At 39.4% G+C, this 15,097-nt stretch overlaps 1 protein-coding gene across 8 annotated transcripts in view; it reads right to left on the bottom strand.

Annotated features, from left to right (window-relative positions):
- PRDM15 (PR/SET domain 15) overlaps positions 1–15,097 on the bottom strand; it is a 39,729-nt gene that overhangs the window by 4,468 nt on the left and 20,164 nt on the right. For 4 of the 8 annotated variants that reach the window (XM_072846948.1, XM_072846893.1, XM_072846899.1 and 1 more), the window contains 15 exons: positions 14,177–14,358; positions 13,425–13,519; positions 12,396–12,483; positions 10,823–10,990; positions 9,440–9,534; positions 8,179–8,310; positions 7,075–7,209; positions 5,759–5,922; positions 5,231–5,310; positions 4,523–4,642; positions 3,663–3,794; positions 3,062–3,145; positions 2,689–2,864; positions 1,435–1,515; positions 845–1,057 (listed from right to left, as the gene is read on the bottom strand). In XM_072846948.1, coding sequence (XP_072703049.1) covers positions 845–1,057; positions 1,435–1,515; positions 2,689–2,864; positions 3,062–3,145; positions 3,663–3,794; positions 4,523–4,642; positions 5,231–5,310; positions 5,759–5,922; positions 7,075–7,209; positions 8,179–8,310; positions 9,440–9,534; positions 10,823–10,990; positions 12,396–12,483; positions 13,425–13,519; positions 14,177–14,358 — 1,945 coding nt within the window. The remainder of the gene's footprint in view (positions 1–844; positions 1,058–1,434; positions 1,516–2,688; positions 2,865–3,061; positions 3,146–3,662; positions 3,795–4,522; positions 4,643–5,230; positions 5,311–5,758; positions 5,923–7,074; positions 7,210–8,178; positions 8,311–9,439; positions 9,535–10,822; positions 10,991–12,395; positions 12,484–13,424; positions 13,520–14,176; positions 14,359–15,097) is intronic. The other 4 variants (XM_072846940.1, XM_072846931.1, XM_072846914.1 and 1 more) reach the window with 4 other exon arrangements.

Below are 15,097 nucleotides of genomic sequence, written 5' to 3' on the forward strand. Positions count from 1 at the left end.
GGAAGAGCAAAAGTAAGAAAACTCGTGGGTTGAGATAAGAATAGTTTAGTAATTGGAATAAAATAATAGCAATAATAATAATGAATTGTAATGAGAAGGAAAACAACAAGAGAGAGAAAGGAATAAAACCCAAGGGAGGGAAAAAGGAAAAAAAAAAAAAAAAAAAGAAGATACAACTGCTCACCACCCGCCAGCCAACGCCCAGCCAGTCCCTGAGCAGCGATCGCTACCCCCCGGCCAACTCCCCCAGTTTATATACTGGGCATGACATCATATGGTATGGAATAGCCCTTTGGTCAGTTTGGATCAACTATCTTGGCTGTGCCCCCTCCCGTTTCTTGTGCACCTGGCAGAGCATGGGGAGCTGAAAAATTCCTTGACTAGTGTAAACACCACTTAGCAACAGCCAAAACATCAGTGTGTTATCAATATTATTCTCATACTAAAATCCAAAACACAGCACTATACCAGCTACTAGGAAGAAAATTAACTCTATCCCAGCCGAAACCAGGACAAGAAATAAGATGGTAATGGGAGGGAGGCATACACAACATTCAAAACAAGCATCCGAATTAACTTTCACACTTTTAGTCACAGCTTCAGCCAGTTAGTGGTATCTGGCAAACAAGGATATGGTAACACCAAAGGAAATGAAAACAAACATGAGGAGCTTACTGGTCCAACTCCTGTGTTTTTTTAAGTCTCTATTCATCTTCATATTACCACAATTTATCAAATTAGCTCTCAATGTTCTGATCACTCTTTTGTGTTTGCTATTAAGAAAAAAGAAGGGTTATCCCTCTAAGCAATGCCTGCTACCCATCACCCTGCTACTGGAGCTCACCTGCTGGATGCTCTGTACAGCTGAATTAGTCTCATCTCCAACATTCCCTGTGAATTCACCTTCCTTCTCTGTGTATTCACTGAAGGCAGGGTCCTCAGGCACTTGAGCTTCCTCCTCCTCACCTGACTTTTGTTTTCGTTTCTGGCCACGTTTAGGAGCTTTCATATGCTGTTTCCCTTCTGCTAATTCTCCTTGTTCCAAGGCTAATTCCGGCTGGAGCAACACATTTCCAAACAAAACATTGAGTCACTTGCTTAGTGAAGTTCCAAGTAAGAGATTATCACCTGAAGTTGGTTTACTGTCGATTCTCAAGTGAAGACACAAACTTTAGCAAAAACCTTATTTCAGGGAATGAGACCTCACCCTGTAATTACCTCCATTTTACCAGCACTCATGTTATACAACAAAACAGATCAACAGCTTGCATGTGCTTATACATGTTAAGCTGGGGCTGACTCTCTAAAAAAGCACATTCCTTGCCCATCAGCCTACGCCCAGCTACCTTATGTACCAAAAAGTGATGCCCCCACCTCACCTTCCAGTAGGCCTGGAACCTAGCTGCCACCAGAATTCTGCAATGACAAATTTACCTGAACAATCCCAATTGAGGAGGCGTCAATGGTAGTTGTCTCTGGCAGCTGCTCTAAATCATCAATCCTCACCGAAAGAATCTGTAGACAAAGAGGTATCGGATGGTGAACTGCAGCAGTGCATACCACAGTCAAACAGTACAGCATTGCCCTAATAAATCCTGTCACAAAGCAAAAATGATGTAATCTAGTATTTTACACATATCATTTAATACAAGGGATTTAACCACGGCTTTTTTTAAAATAACCTTTTGGCATATTATCTTTTCCTTCTCACTGAAAACCAGCAAAGTTTAAAGACAATAGAAGAATATGTTTATTTTCGTATTCTAGACAGAACACAACGCACTGGGAAGTGATGAATTCTATAGAAAACAAACAATGTGTTTGAAAAAAAATATTATTTTAGCATTTCTATTTATAAACCTATCAGCTGTGTCCTACTCCATTATTTTCAGCTGAATCTATACATCTCATCTTATCAAAGAACAAATTGCCCTGGATTGCAGATATGTAGCTGCATTTTTAATCAAAAAATCAATAAACACACCTTTTTTTTTACTTGCTTCCCAGTCATCATGATAAAAAAATGTTCATGGCAAAGCAATACTAATGATAAATTGGTAGTAAAATTTAAAAAAAAGCCCCAAAGGGAATGGAGAAGCCTTAGTCAACCTACACAAGAAATGCTGAGGAGAAACACAATAGCTATTCAGAAATTTAGAACACAGAAAAAGCCCCACTGGGGTCAGACAAAACATCTCTCTAATCCAGATTCTCTGCAGTCAGCATTCATCTTTAATACTAAGAATAATTTTGTATCATCAGCAGATACTGCCATCACCTCTCTATTCACCACTTCTTTCAGATCACTTCTGAATACAGAGAACACAATGGGGAAAAAAGAATCAATTATACTCACTAATGGATGAAGACAAAACATGAAAAAAATATACATTTAAGCTGAGGCAGAGAAAGAAAAGGGATTTAAATAATCAGAAGAACTTCATTTTTAGGGACTGACGATCAGATATGTTTGCTACTGAAACATAACATAATGAAAGGGCTGATTCAGTTAAGTGCATGCTTAACAGACACTACTTAAAATTGGCCCCAAAAGAACAGGAAAAAGAGAGGGAGAGAAAAAAAAGTAATACCTTTCAAGTCGCTGAAGGCCATAAACTTTCTTTAAAAAAAAAAAAAAAAGTAAAAAAACCCAAACCACTCCACAATCTACCTGCCAAACTAACTCACCTCTGGATGTTTACGCCTCATATGTCGACTCATGGAAGCTCTGGTAGAAACTTTTGTCCCACACAGCTGACAGCTCTGGGCTTCTACCTTATCATGAGTGAGCTGGATGTGCTTCTGAAGCATGTAATCAGTGACATATTTCTTATCACAGACTGAACATGTCCACTGTTTTCCTACTGGTAGCAGATGGAAAGAAACGGTGTTAGCAACAGCCCTCAAAGATCAGTATCGTATTGTCAGCATCTCAACAAGAGGAACAATTTTATGTTGGTAATATGATGTGTAACACTAGTTCCAAGACTGGCAAGCCTAAAGCAAGCCTAGGAACAAAATTAAGATATTGTCTTTGGATACTGTTTTTTAGAGGATTTACCTGTATGAATCAACTTATGAGTTTCCATCGTATTTCTCTCACTAAACGTCTTGCCACAGAGCTCACACATGAAATCTTTGATTCCTGCATGAAGAACACATTTAGCATCAGAGTGAAAACAGTCTAAGGTATCTGGGACAATTCCAAGTCTCATATTACTAAAAAATAAAATAAAATTTAAAAAAAAATCACAGCCAAACAAGTAGAAGAAGCCCAGCTTCACCAGCTATTTTTATCGAAGCCATGCCACTATATCTGGCAGAAAATGAATCCAAGAGAAATTGATGTGGGAGGTAAAATTTTGTTTTGGGAAATGAGAACCTGAAGACTAACTTAAAACAAAACCAACACTCTAGACCTACGCTAGACCAAAACAACCCCTCGTAAAAAAGCAAAACGTGAAACCAGCTAAACTATATATCTTAATCGTATAACAAGTGGTCTTGGCTGACGAGAGGACAAAATCTCACTTTTCAAAAAGCAGAATATGCATGTTTTTTTATTAGTGTTCCTCATACTCTCTGACTGTTCTAGATAAGAGTTCTCTCAGGAAGCATTTAACTGATTCAGTGCAACTTTTGTACATCTTTAGAGACCTCACCTGTGTGTCTTTTGTAATGCTTCAGCATGTTGACTTTCTGTGCAAATTTTCGGTGACATTCCTTGCATTCATATTCTTTAATCCCTTTGTGAAGTTTCATGTGGTGACGAAGTGCATGTTTTGTCTTCATTCCTGTGAGACAAAAGGTACAGCATGACAATTAGTCCATTGCTCCCACCTTCAGAGGAGAACTCAAGATGATCATGTTGTTAGCCAAGAGCTCTCAGATTATATTTGCTGCGTGTCCACAATTGCATACTTTTAATTGTTTAGGTAGCAGTGCACATTATCATTATTATTTTAATTCCAGGAAAAAGCTCTGGAAAACATCTGAGTAACCACTGAGGAAGAAGCAAAACAGCAGGGACAAGCAAAGACAAAACATCATTAGAGATGTCTGACTTACTGCCTTCCACTAAAATACCAGTTCAGATTTGTTCAAATTATAACATGAACAATTCCAAAAGTAAAAACAACTTTGACTCTTAAGGCTCTTACAGAGAGAAATGACTCTATTTCTTAAGCCTGAAAACAGCCTAGAATGAAAAAATTAACTTGTATTCACTTTTGAGCTGAAAATGCATTGGGACTCAGTCAGGCAAGTCCTCTTCAATCTGACAGAAGCAAATTTTATTAAAATCAGTTTTGTCTTACAGGCCACGAAACTAAATTGTATAAAATTAAAGATAGTTTATGTAACCCTAAGGCTCCTGACTAATACAGTTTCTACCTCTCAAAAGTGCAGAATTTACAGCACTCCGAGGACCTCCCCAATATTCTAAGAATGGAAGTAGTTTTAATTCAGATATTCACCTGCTATTCAGTATCACAATTAATGGAAAACGAGGCATTAGACATACCTTTGCCACATTCTGCACACAAGTATTCTCGGATATTATCATGGACTCGCATATGTTCTTTTAACATGTCTTTTCTAGCAAATGATTTGCCACATTGCTCACAAGCATGACTTTTTACACCTTAAAAATAAATTTAAAAGACAACATAAACAAAAAAAATGTTAATGAATAATGTGCATCTCCTAAAAACTGACTAAACTGGTGAATTAGAGGGCAACAGTCCACCTGTGTTGTCAACCACGTCTTTCACGCATATTGTAGCCCAAACTAAATTAGAAGACTTTGGAGAGAGAGAAAAGCTAACTTTTTGTGTGAGATCTGAAAAAAAAGGTAAAGCCTGAGGTAGGAAAATACTGAACAGCATGAAATAATAATGAGCTGTTGAAAATGATTTTGCAATAGCAGTTTTCAGCCTGTGTAATGGTGAGAAGGTGGCATGGATAAGAATTTGGGGAAGAACAGAATATAGGATTAGGATTTTTAGCAGGTGAATCCTGCATCATATTAACAATGAATCTGGATTGTGTGCCTAGACCAAATATCTTCATTAATACTACCTGCTTTAGAAAACCGGTCTACCCTAAAAGCATAAATATAATTTTTATCTTAAACCCATAACTTCTTTTCTCCTGAAAAAAATAAGGCAGGCACTGGCAACAGAAATTCCTTTTTAATATTGATAATAATAAAGAAACACAACATTTTTACCTGTATGTATAAGCTTATGTCTTTCCAGGTTTCCTATACTGTTAAAAATCCTTCCACAGATTTCACATGGATGGATGTATCTGAAACCAAAGAGATCAAAAACTGTGATTCTTTTCTTGAGACAGAGATAGTTTTCAGGCATCTCTGTCAGTAACTGTATTTAATTTGGTAATACTAATTACTATAAAAGTTCGTTGAAACATAAATGGATTTTTAAAATGAGCCTTAAGAAACCCGTAAGTTCACTGCAAGCTTGGAGCAGTCTGGCATTGCTATATGCTCAAATCATAGTTTTTAAAAAATATTTACCAAAATAATAGACTTATACTTTACAAAGCCCAAACTGGAATCATCTGTGTGAAGTGAATCATTAGTGATATATATTTCAAGCTTTTAATAAACATTTTAACACCCATTACACAGTTTTGGATATTTTAGTACAGCTCAATTCTCTAAAAGCATCAGGTGACAGAGCCACTGTAACTTCAAAAAGATAGCTCCTCTTATCAGTCCAACACGTCATCTTACTTCTGCACGTTAGGATCAGGCAGGTTCTCCCGATGAATGACCATGTGTGCATGGTAAGTTGCCTTCAAGGCAAAACGTCGGTTACAAATGCTACAGCCATAGCCTTTCTCCTTGTGCACGTCCATTATGTGCTTCAGGTACTCCTTCCCTCTGCCGAAAGTCAACTGTGGAATGAGCCAATAGTGAATGAAAGGGGAAAAAAGTCCTCGGGAACAGCAACAATCTAGTAACACCTTACCGGGATCTGGAGTCAGAGCTAGTAGACATAAATATCCTGTGTATCACTAGATGAAAAATCTGAAAGCTGGATTTAGGCCTGCACCTCTTTGGCCATTACAAGCCCATTGCTACAGGACATCAGTGAACTCATTTGGACAACTAGCTTGAGATGGTATCTCTGCTTCTTACACTGCACAAGAGGTAATTATTTTTGCACTGAGGAACAGCCTTGAAGAGAGTCACGTCTAACCTCCACTAGCTCTCAAAGCAAGGAAGCCACAGATGGAAAAAATGTCTTTTGGGCTCCAGGGGCACGGTAAGCTCTAGTCTGCATAGTAAGCTTTGGCACTAGTTCCAGAAGAGTTGGTATTTCCAGGCATCTCAGGGCAGTGATTCTAGCTCAGCTCCTGGAAGTGCTGCAACTACGACAGACAGGTGCTCCACTACTTAGCTCCCTGCGCTAAGTAACCCTGCATACGCATATATGCTCCAACATATCCGGGCAAAGTGCCATAATGACATGATCTTTTGCTTCAGTTTTGGAACTGGTCAGGGTATTTCTGACAGCATTGCACAGCTTGGTGAAGGTGTACTTTGAGATGAGAAAAAAATAAAGAGATTCTTAAGAGCTCAGAAGAGATATTTCACTAAGACTCATTCGTATGTTGTTCTCCCCTAGGAATGCATGAACAGGTCAGCCAAAAAGAGCCCCCCCATCTCATCACAGGTAACACTCATTCTCCACAGCTGTTGCCTTATACAACTGTTTACTTCACAAACACTTGCAAAAGCGCTTGCAAAAGCGCTTGCAAAAGCCAGTTTTGCTTGCTTGCTTCCTTGCACACAGGTAAGCGTATGTATGTGTATTTCTCTTTTTAAGTTTTTAGCATTCACCTTACAGAACACCACCTAAAGTCTTATGGAATAGCATCACTTCACAGATCAGAGATAACAAGCACTGCAGAAGAGAGCAGACCTGGGGACTGGCCTTCTCTTTGTGAACCCTTAACGTTATTTAAAATTCTGAATGATTTATAGACATCTCCACTCCCTCCCCCCATCCGAAAACAAGTTAATTTGAAAGTATTTAAAGCTACCTGGCACCTTTTGCAGCTATACTTGTGAGGCTCAGAATCTGCACTTTCATCAGAGTTGTCATCATTTTCCTCTGATGAGATTCCAATTTTACCAATGAACTCTTCTCTCTGGTGATCATCCATTAGTGCTATGTCCTGTGTAGGGTGGAAAAGAATATTCTGTTTTAATAGATAAAACTTCTATTTCAAAAGGTAACACCTAGTCAGCTTTTGTTGCCATGCAGACTGCCTTGCATTAACAATTGCTGTAACACGATTTATTTAAAATATCCTCCTGCTTCATTCAATTCAGGTAAACAAAGTTCCTCTGTCCACGACTAAACAAGGAACAACTGTTCATTCAAACAAATAATACTCAGTTTTTTGTGTATAAAAGGAACTAGAATGTAAACAGAGACTCAACTGATACAGTATTACCTCCATAAAAGCATCCTTATGAGCACCACTGAATTACACAATTCCCTTTCAATTCAATTCCTTACAATTCAGTGTTAATCTAGTTACATCAAAATAATCTGGGTCTGATTAAGCACTATTAATAGGGTTTTTCTTGTGATTTGGAACATTTTGATAAAACCAGGTAAGGAACTCAATACACAGGCAGCTATGCTGGCATATACAAGAGAATCACAATCACTGGCATGGAAAGGGCAGGAACAATTAGTTCTCGTTTGTTTTTTCCCCACAAAGAGAGGGGATGACAGTAACCCCTCAGCCCAACCAAACAACAACTGGAACCATACATCTTCTGCAGTCTTCCTGTTAAGTTATTCTACCAGCTTTAAAATGAGCAACCTCTGTGATTCACCCAAGGTCACACAGGTGGTTTTTCCATAGCATTCAGAACAGTGTTCTGCAGTGATAGCTGAACTTCAAATACGATAGTCCACATACTCTGTAGCAATCCAGATGTAGAAACAGAGCCATGGGTAAATCAGAGCACAACTCATGCTAGGCTACTGTAGAAACATCACTGCACAGGGTACATAATCACTGGTGTGTTGCCAGTATGAACACGTGGCCATAACAATCTCAATATATTTATTGATATGTTTATGTGTCTGTAAGTAACATGCCTTTTCTAATAAATTATTAACACAATACCTTAAAATGGACATGAATATGATCTCTCAATACATCCACCCTGAAAAATTTACGTCCACAGATTTCACAAGTGTATTTCTTGTCTCCATGTGTTAAAAGGTGTTTGTTCATATTGCTCCTACATGAAAACACCTAAAAGAAAAGAAGAAGGAAGGAAGGGTTTTTGTATCACGTCCAGCAGGGCTACAGTTCTTTGCAAGTTATCCAATGGATAGCACAGAACATATCTACTGTCCTGTTTTATTCATTCTGGCCAAAAACCTGTAGGAGCTCCTGTTATCCAGCCAGCAGGCTATCTCAGAAACTGCTGGCATGGCAAAATACAGGTGTACAGTTCCAAGGAACTGACTGAGATTGGCCATTCATCAGAGGTGGACTTCCAAAAAAGCTGCAGCAGAATTACATAGGGTGGATTTAGAAATATTTACAGTGTCTTTTGAATCATGAACATTCCACCTATCTATAAAAAGATACATCCACTAAATCTACCTTCATTGACGTGTAATGTATCCAAAGCATCAAAACCAAAGGTCTACACACCAACTTAAGAGTTACTTGAGTACATCTTGCACCATGAATCATTAAACATTTATAAAATCACTAGTTAAACCCACAGTCTTTGTACCTGTGATAACAGCAACTTAAGATCATGAGCGTTAAACACCCAAATGCAACAGTGCCATGACTACACCATGAATTCACTTTCATTCCTAATAGAAAATGATTCCCAATGCACAGAGTCAACTCCAGCTGTTTAACATTCTGGCAGGAAAACTTCACTCTAAATAACATAAGCCATGAGATTTCACTGTCAGACACAGTGGCCATGTTACACTCTACATTGTGCTACATGTCCTGAAAAAAAGTCTAGTCTGAGCTTCAGTTTTGTTCTTATCTTTGTCCTAACAGCTCCCACCATCCATGGCCACAGTTGGCTTAGATATATAATGGAGCTAAAGCAATTTAGAGTGTAATGTCTTGGCTGGGCGACAGGGCTCGCCGATAACTAACCACGTGTCTGTCCGCATTGTGAGGTAATCTGACTTGGCACATACCTCAGTGCAAGTCATTTACCTCAACCTTTTGGCAGGCTGTGTGCCTATTCAGGAAGGCTGCTACTGTGGTTTAATACACAGGTGGTAACTTGTTATGCCATGGTAACTTGTTTGGAGGCGCAGGGCTGAGGTGCACCGTACCCCTGCAGTATCCTTGGAGCTACACTGCAGAGCTTCACAGGGCACACGCTGGCAAAGACGCCTACCTTCCCACACACAGGGCATCCCGAAGGCTCCTTCTTGTAGCGAACCATGTTTTCCGTGCTGTGCTCAAAGTCTTCTCTTTTCACACGCCTCACCCCTTAACAGAACAGTCCCCATCAAAAAAACAAAACAAAAAAAATAAACCATGGTTTTCCACTCCAATCTGCATGCCCTTTCAGGTGAATACTGTAAAGAAGAGTGAAACACTGGGAAGAGCCTCAATGCAGAATTTAACTGCTAACAAAAGGATAATTTCTAAATCAAAACGGCGTCTTAAGAATATAAAAGCAGTCTGCCAAAGTGAGGTATTATGGCTTATTGGTTATTACATCAATTGTAAAGTGTCTGAAAACAGACATTTATTGTCAACACCTGGAAATAGGCAGATCTAGTAGACCTTGGCACTTCAATCAGGTATCTGGCCCAGAAATTCCCCCTTGGAGTCTCTAAGGAGAGAGGCAACCATCCAGCATCATCTTTAATGCTCAGTGAAGACTTCAGACCTCTTTCTCTGCTACTTTCAGGAGGGAAGAGGGCTGCTGCTGTTCTGTGACAGCTAAACATGAGACGCCTTGCCATTGCTATTCAACCCCTTGTCCTCTAGCTGTCCTCTAGTTCGTGACACAAAGGTCTGAATCACAAGAGCAGCCGGTCACAAGAGTGACGGTCGGCTACGCCCAAAACACCAAATTAGGCAACCTGGCTGCTTGTTTTAAATCACCTTTGGTTTTATCACCTAGATCGCTAGAGGCATTTTAATACATATTTCAGCAATCTACCATCACCCAACTTTTCCCAGAGTCTTTGAGTACCTATAACATCCTGAGATGTTTGAGATTTTGAACAGTAAGCTCTTATAATCTCCTTTTCATATATTCTCAAGATTTTGAAAGACAACATCACACAGCATTCCATTTATATCATATTTATACAGTACTCACTTTCAGTTGTACACTGCAAGTTAATTCTCTGCCTTCAAATTTTCAAGTTACCACACTTTTTTTTTTTAAAAAGAAAGAATAGAATTCAAAGAAAGAAAAAGATATAATTAAAATCACCTAGTCTAAACTACTGCACAATAAGCCAAGCAACTTTCACATGAATGTTAGTAGCACTGGTTCCAATCACGTGAGGCTGAAAAAAAAAGGTAGGTGCATCTCCCAGAAAGTTTTTCATAGAATTAGACAACTCCCCTCCAGGACCTGTTACTATTATTTTTAATAAATGTCACATTTTGCTGAAACCTGCTACTCCAGGTCAGGTAACTGGCAAAAAAAAATGACAGCTAACGTCCAGAAGAATCTAATGCGCAATCATTTCCTTAACCTTCCCACCTCTACTGCCATTTCAAAAGTAATAATTAGGTTGATCTGCAGTATACTTACCTTCCAAGTGTCGTCTTTGATGGTCTAGCATGACATCCTTCCGGTAGAACATCTTATTGCAGATTTCACATGCAAACTTCTTATCCCCATGCTTTTTCTTGTGTTTTGAAAGATTACTGTTTGTAGAAAAGAATCTGAAACACATCTCACACTGGAAGGTCTTGTCATCTGTAAGCAAGAGAAACCATGCAGCTCTTTACAGATGAAAACAGGTTTTGTACGTTTGTGAGATAGGTAGTTCTTTTGTTAGATCTGAGTTTTAACACATAATCCATCATTATATGGATTGAGGAGGGAAATGCAAAAGCCTGTGTTTTTCTTTTACTTTAACATTTTTTTCAAACGCCATAAATATGTATGATGCTAACTTGAACATGGAATCTAGCATTGTAACTTCCTCACATGGGCTATTTCCATTGTGGTCTAGCATACATTAAAATTATGTTTGGAGTGGATTCTGTTACAGTTGATTCAAGTTTTTAATGTTGGTAAAATCACTACACATACAGCAACACAGCATCACACGTCTCAGCACCAGAATACTTCTGCCAGCACTGGCTCCTAATACCAGCCAGTACAGAATACTCCAGAAGAAAGTATAAAATCTCAAAAATACACCATTACATGACCATAGGCCTATAGGGAATTTGTTTTGTATTCAGTAGTTGAGACTTTTCTTAGAACATGAAAGCATGGTCCTGTAGCTGGAATCTGCCACTGCTGCAGCAATCACAAAGAAGTAACAGTCTGATGCCTTGAAGAGTAGAGCAAAAACTGTTGCTCGTTTTGGGCAACTCAGAGAGAAAATGAGCTGCTGCCCTTGAATAAAGAGAACATTGAGGTTACTTGCCATTACTTTCCATTCTTTGTAAGGCTGAGTTTTTATACAAGCTGCACCCTCTGAAAGGAAATGAGAAAACCTACTTTGAATGAGGCTGTAAGGGGCAATTACCCAGGTGATTCTGGACTGACAGTTATCATGGGTCCATAAAAGTAACCAGGATGTTGTTTTCTAAGCATAAGATCACTCAACATAAATAACATGAGTAACCACAAGGGATGGCTATGGAAGAATAGGACAGGTTCTAGTGATACTAAGAAAAAAACACTAGAGAGACCACTGCAAGTATAAAGAAAGCATGAGAAAGCAGAAGAAAACTGTAATCCCAGAAAACTACAAACTATTGATAGTACTGGTCCCCTTTCCAGTTCCTCTATTTCAGAGAAATGAGGTGAAACTTAGTTTCAGGAAAGAAAATTAAACAGAGATGGTGACAGGGTATCTGTGAACATGCAAATGAAATACCAGTGAGGATATTAGACAGGTGAGCAGGAGATACTAAAAAAAGGCAACGCATAAGTGGATGTGTTGCTCTACAGATCACTGGTTACACTTTTCTTATCACAAAATGAGTTTTTTTGAGGGAAGCAGGGCAGGTTGCTTGTTGTGATGATGACAAAAATCTAAATTCCTATTCCCCTTCTGTAGTTTCTATGCTGAGATGGATTTGTGGACATTCCCCCAAAATGGAGTAGAGATGCCAGAGGAAGCAGAACGGTTAGCCATTCTCACCTGTCCTGCAGTTATGGAATTCCAATGCACTCTCTATCCGAAAGGCCTTTTCACACGTGGTGCACTTGTATCTGTACTCACTGTCAACCTGAGGATTGCAAACAGTAAGTGTTGAAGCAGGGAAAAAGCCAAGTCACGTCTGATAGAGGAATTCTCTAAATCTCAACTACTTTTTCTGTTTTCTGTCTTTTCCAATTTTTCTTCCTTCAACAGGACATTTAAATACACATTGATGCAAAATTCTGACACTATCATCCTGCCATGTTCCTACATCTGAGCTCTATTAAAAAAAAAAAAAAAAAAGTAGACCATGCACCTGTGTGCATGTAACAGCCTTCCTGAGAACCCCTGGTCCAATACAGAGACAGAATTTTTGAGAAGCAAGATGTAATCTGACTCATCCTCCAGCTCTAGAACAGAGGGCAGCAATCTGAGAGCTGAGGCCCTTGATGCCAAGCAGCAATGGAAATATTCACTCACAAGGCCCCACTACAGGCACGTTTAATATTTATATGGCAGCAGCACTGAAAGGCCCTCACCAACAGGCATGGTGCTGCTACTGTAAGCACTACAGGTTTACACGTGTGCGCATAGCCCTTAATGACACAGCATTTACCCAGAGAGTTCACACATTAAATGACACTATAGGTGGGGATAAATGAAACAGGACAAGCAAACAAGACTGGAACAATCCTATTTAGTACCATAAACTGAAGTCAGATCTCACCTCTAGATCATGCAGGTCCAGCTAACTCCAGCTCGTCTTACTGTAACTGATGCCTGAAAACAACTTTCTATAGGAAATTCAGACACGAAAAAGGTCTTGTATGCTCAAAAGCATGTCCACATTTTGCAAATGCATCAACTGTTCTAACAGAAGATGTTACCTCCCCCTATCAGTCTTGTCTCACTTATTCACACGGATATCCGCTCAAATATAATTGACCCAAGCTCCCCAGCTAGCACCTGGAAGCTCACTGTACATTTTCACCTAACCTCAGAAAGAGCCCGCTAGTCATTTCCACTCACTTCGTTCCTGCTGTGCTTGTATGAAACATGCTGCTTCAAGCTCTCTTTACGGCTGAACAGCTTTGCGCATTCCTCACATTTAAATAGTTTGTCACCTGAGGGGATCAATCAAGATAAAATAAAAAAAAAGAAAGTAGTCAGCGACTGATAATAATCAACTCCAGGCAAGACAGGGGAAACCAAAGCACAAGCAACTGCAAACAAACAGGCTAGTGATGAGAAGCTTTAGTAACTCAGGAGATCTGAATAGTGGATTTTAAGCTTTTCCAACAATTTTGACAACAATTTTGTTTGGTTCCCCCACCCTTTTACAGTGATTATTTTTCACGGAATCCTTAGAATTAGGTCACGGACCTGTGGAACTGCAGATCACAAGCTAAAAAGCACTCAGCTGATATTTACACAGCAATGTTACCATGTGCCTGTGAAGGTGGGGGGGATGACATATATGTATATATTTAAAGGGAAGAACAGTTTTGGAAAAACCATCACAACCTTGCCCCCATTTAAAATATGTACCTAAATTCAAATTTTAAGTACTCTAATTTGAACTTTCAACTATTATCTTCTCATGCTTTGGTCTGCAAAACGAAAAGAGTTCCCTAGAGAGAGTTTAAAAAAAAAAGAAAAAAAGAAAAAAGTTCTATTAAAATTATGTATCCCAATATCTAAGAATAGCCTAGCTCTTTTACTCAAAGGTGGAACCACCAAGAGACAAAATCAATATGCAAGTGAGGCAAAATCAAACCCACCGTGAGAACGGATGTGTCTGCTGAGGTTGCTGCTGTTCTGGAAGATCTTACTGCAGATACTGCACTGATAGACTCGCTTGTGCTCCCCAAGTTGTTTTATCAGCTTCCGCCGTATACCATGTCTACTGGAGAGAATTAAACTTCTTTTGAGGGACATGGTGTTTTGGTGATGAGCAAACCTACTGGATTAGAGAAAGAAAGGCAGGGACTGAAAGGTATCCCACAGGTTGCAAGAAAGAGTCCCACCAGCTGGCAAAAGCTAGAGGAGTGTTATGCTCAGCTTCTGGCAGAAGAGGGGGGCCTGGAGCTTCCTCATTGCCAAGGCGCCCTCCTGGCCACCCCCTGGAAGCAGCAGATGTCAGAGCGCAGCTCACTCCAAATTATCTTCACCCAGCACAAACGGGGAAAAAAGCAGCAGCCACCAGCCTCAGCGATTCTCTTTGCAGGCCCCTCAGAGGAACATAAAGGATCTGTTCTGCTTATCCTCTGAAAACATGAGCACTATTTCAGCTTAGAAAGCTTGGCAGTTCACATGCAAAAGGCGTATATGGTAAGAGGGCAGCAGGGCGCCAAGAAGCAGTACTGTTCTATTTCCCAGCACAACCACCCGCTGGAATGCATTTTTGATGGCTCTGTGTCTGCAAAGGACTCCAGTATATAGCTTTACTAGCTAATTTTGAAAAATCAAGTGCTTTATTATAAAAAAGATAACTCAAAAAGCCAGTTTTACCAAGACAAACAGACATAAACATTTAAATTAATCAAATGATATTTAAGAGTCTCCCTGAGGTTCTGTTATACTGAATTTTTCCCCTCCCACTGCTCTAAATCTGAAGTATCACATGCACAAATCAACATGAAGTCATTTATGAGTTAAGATGACAAGCAAGACTGAATAATACTGGTTGGCATAATTTTTTT

Source organism: Ciconia boyciana, chromosome 1 (genome assembly GCF_034638445.1).
Source record: "Ciconia boyciana chromosome 1, ASM3463844v1, whole genome shotgun sequence".
In the NCBI taxonomy this organism is placed as follows: Eukaryota; Metazoa; Chordata; class Aves; order Ciconiiformes; family Ciconiidae; genus Ciconia; species Ciconia boyciana.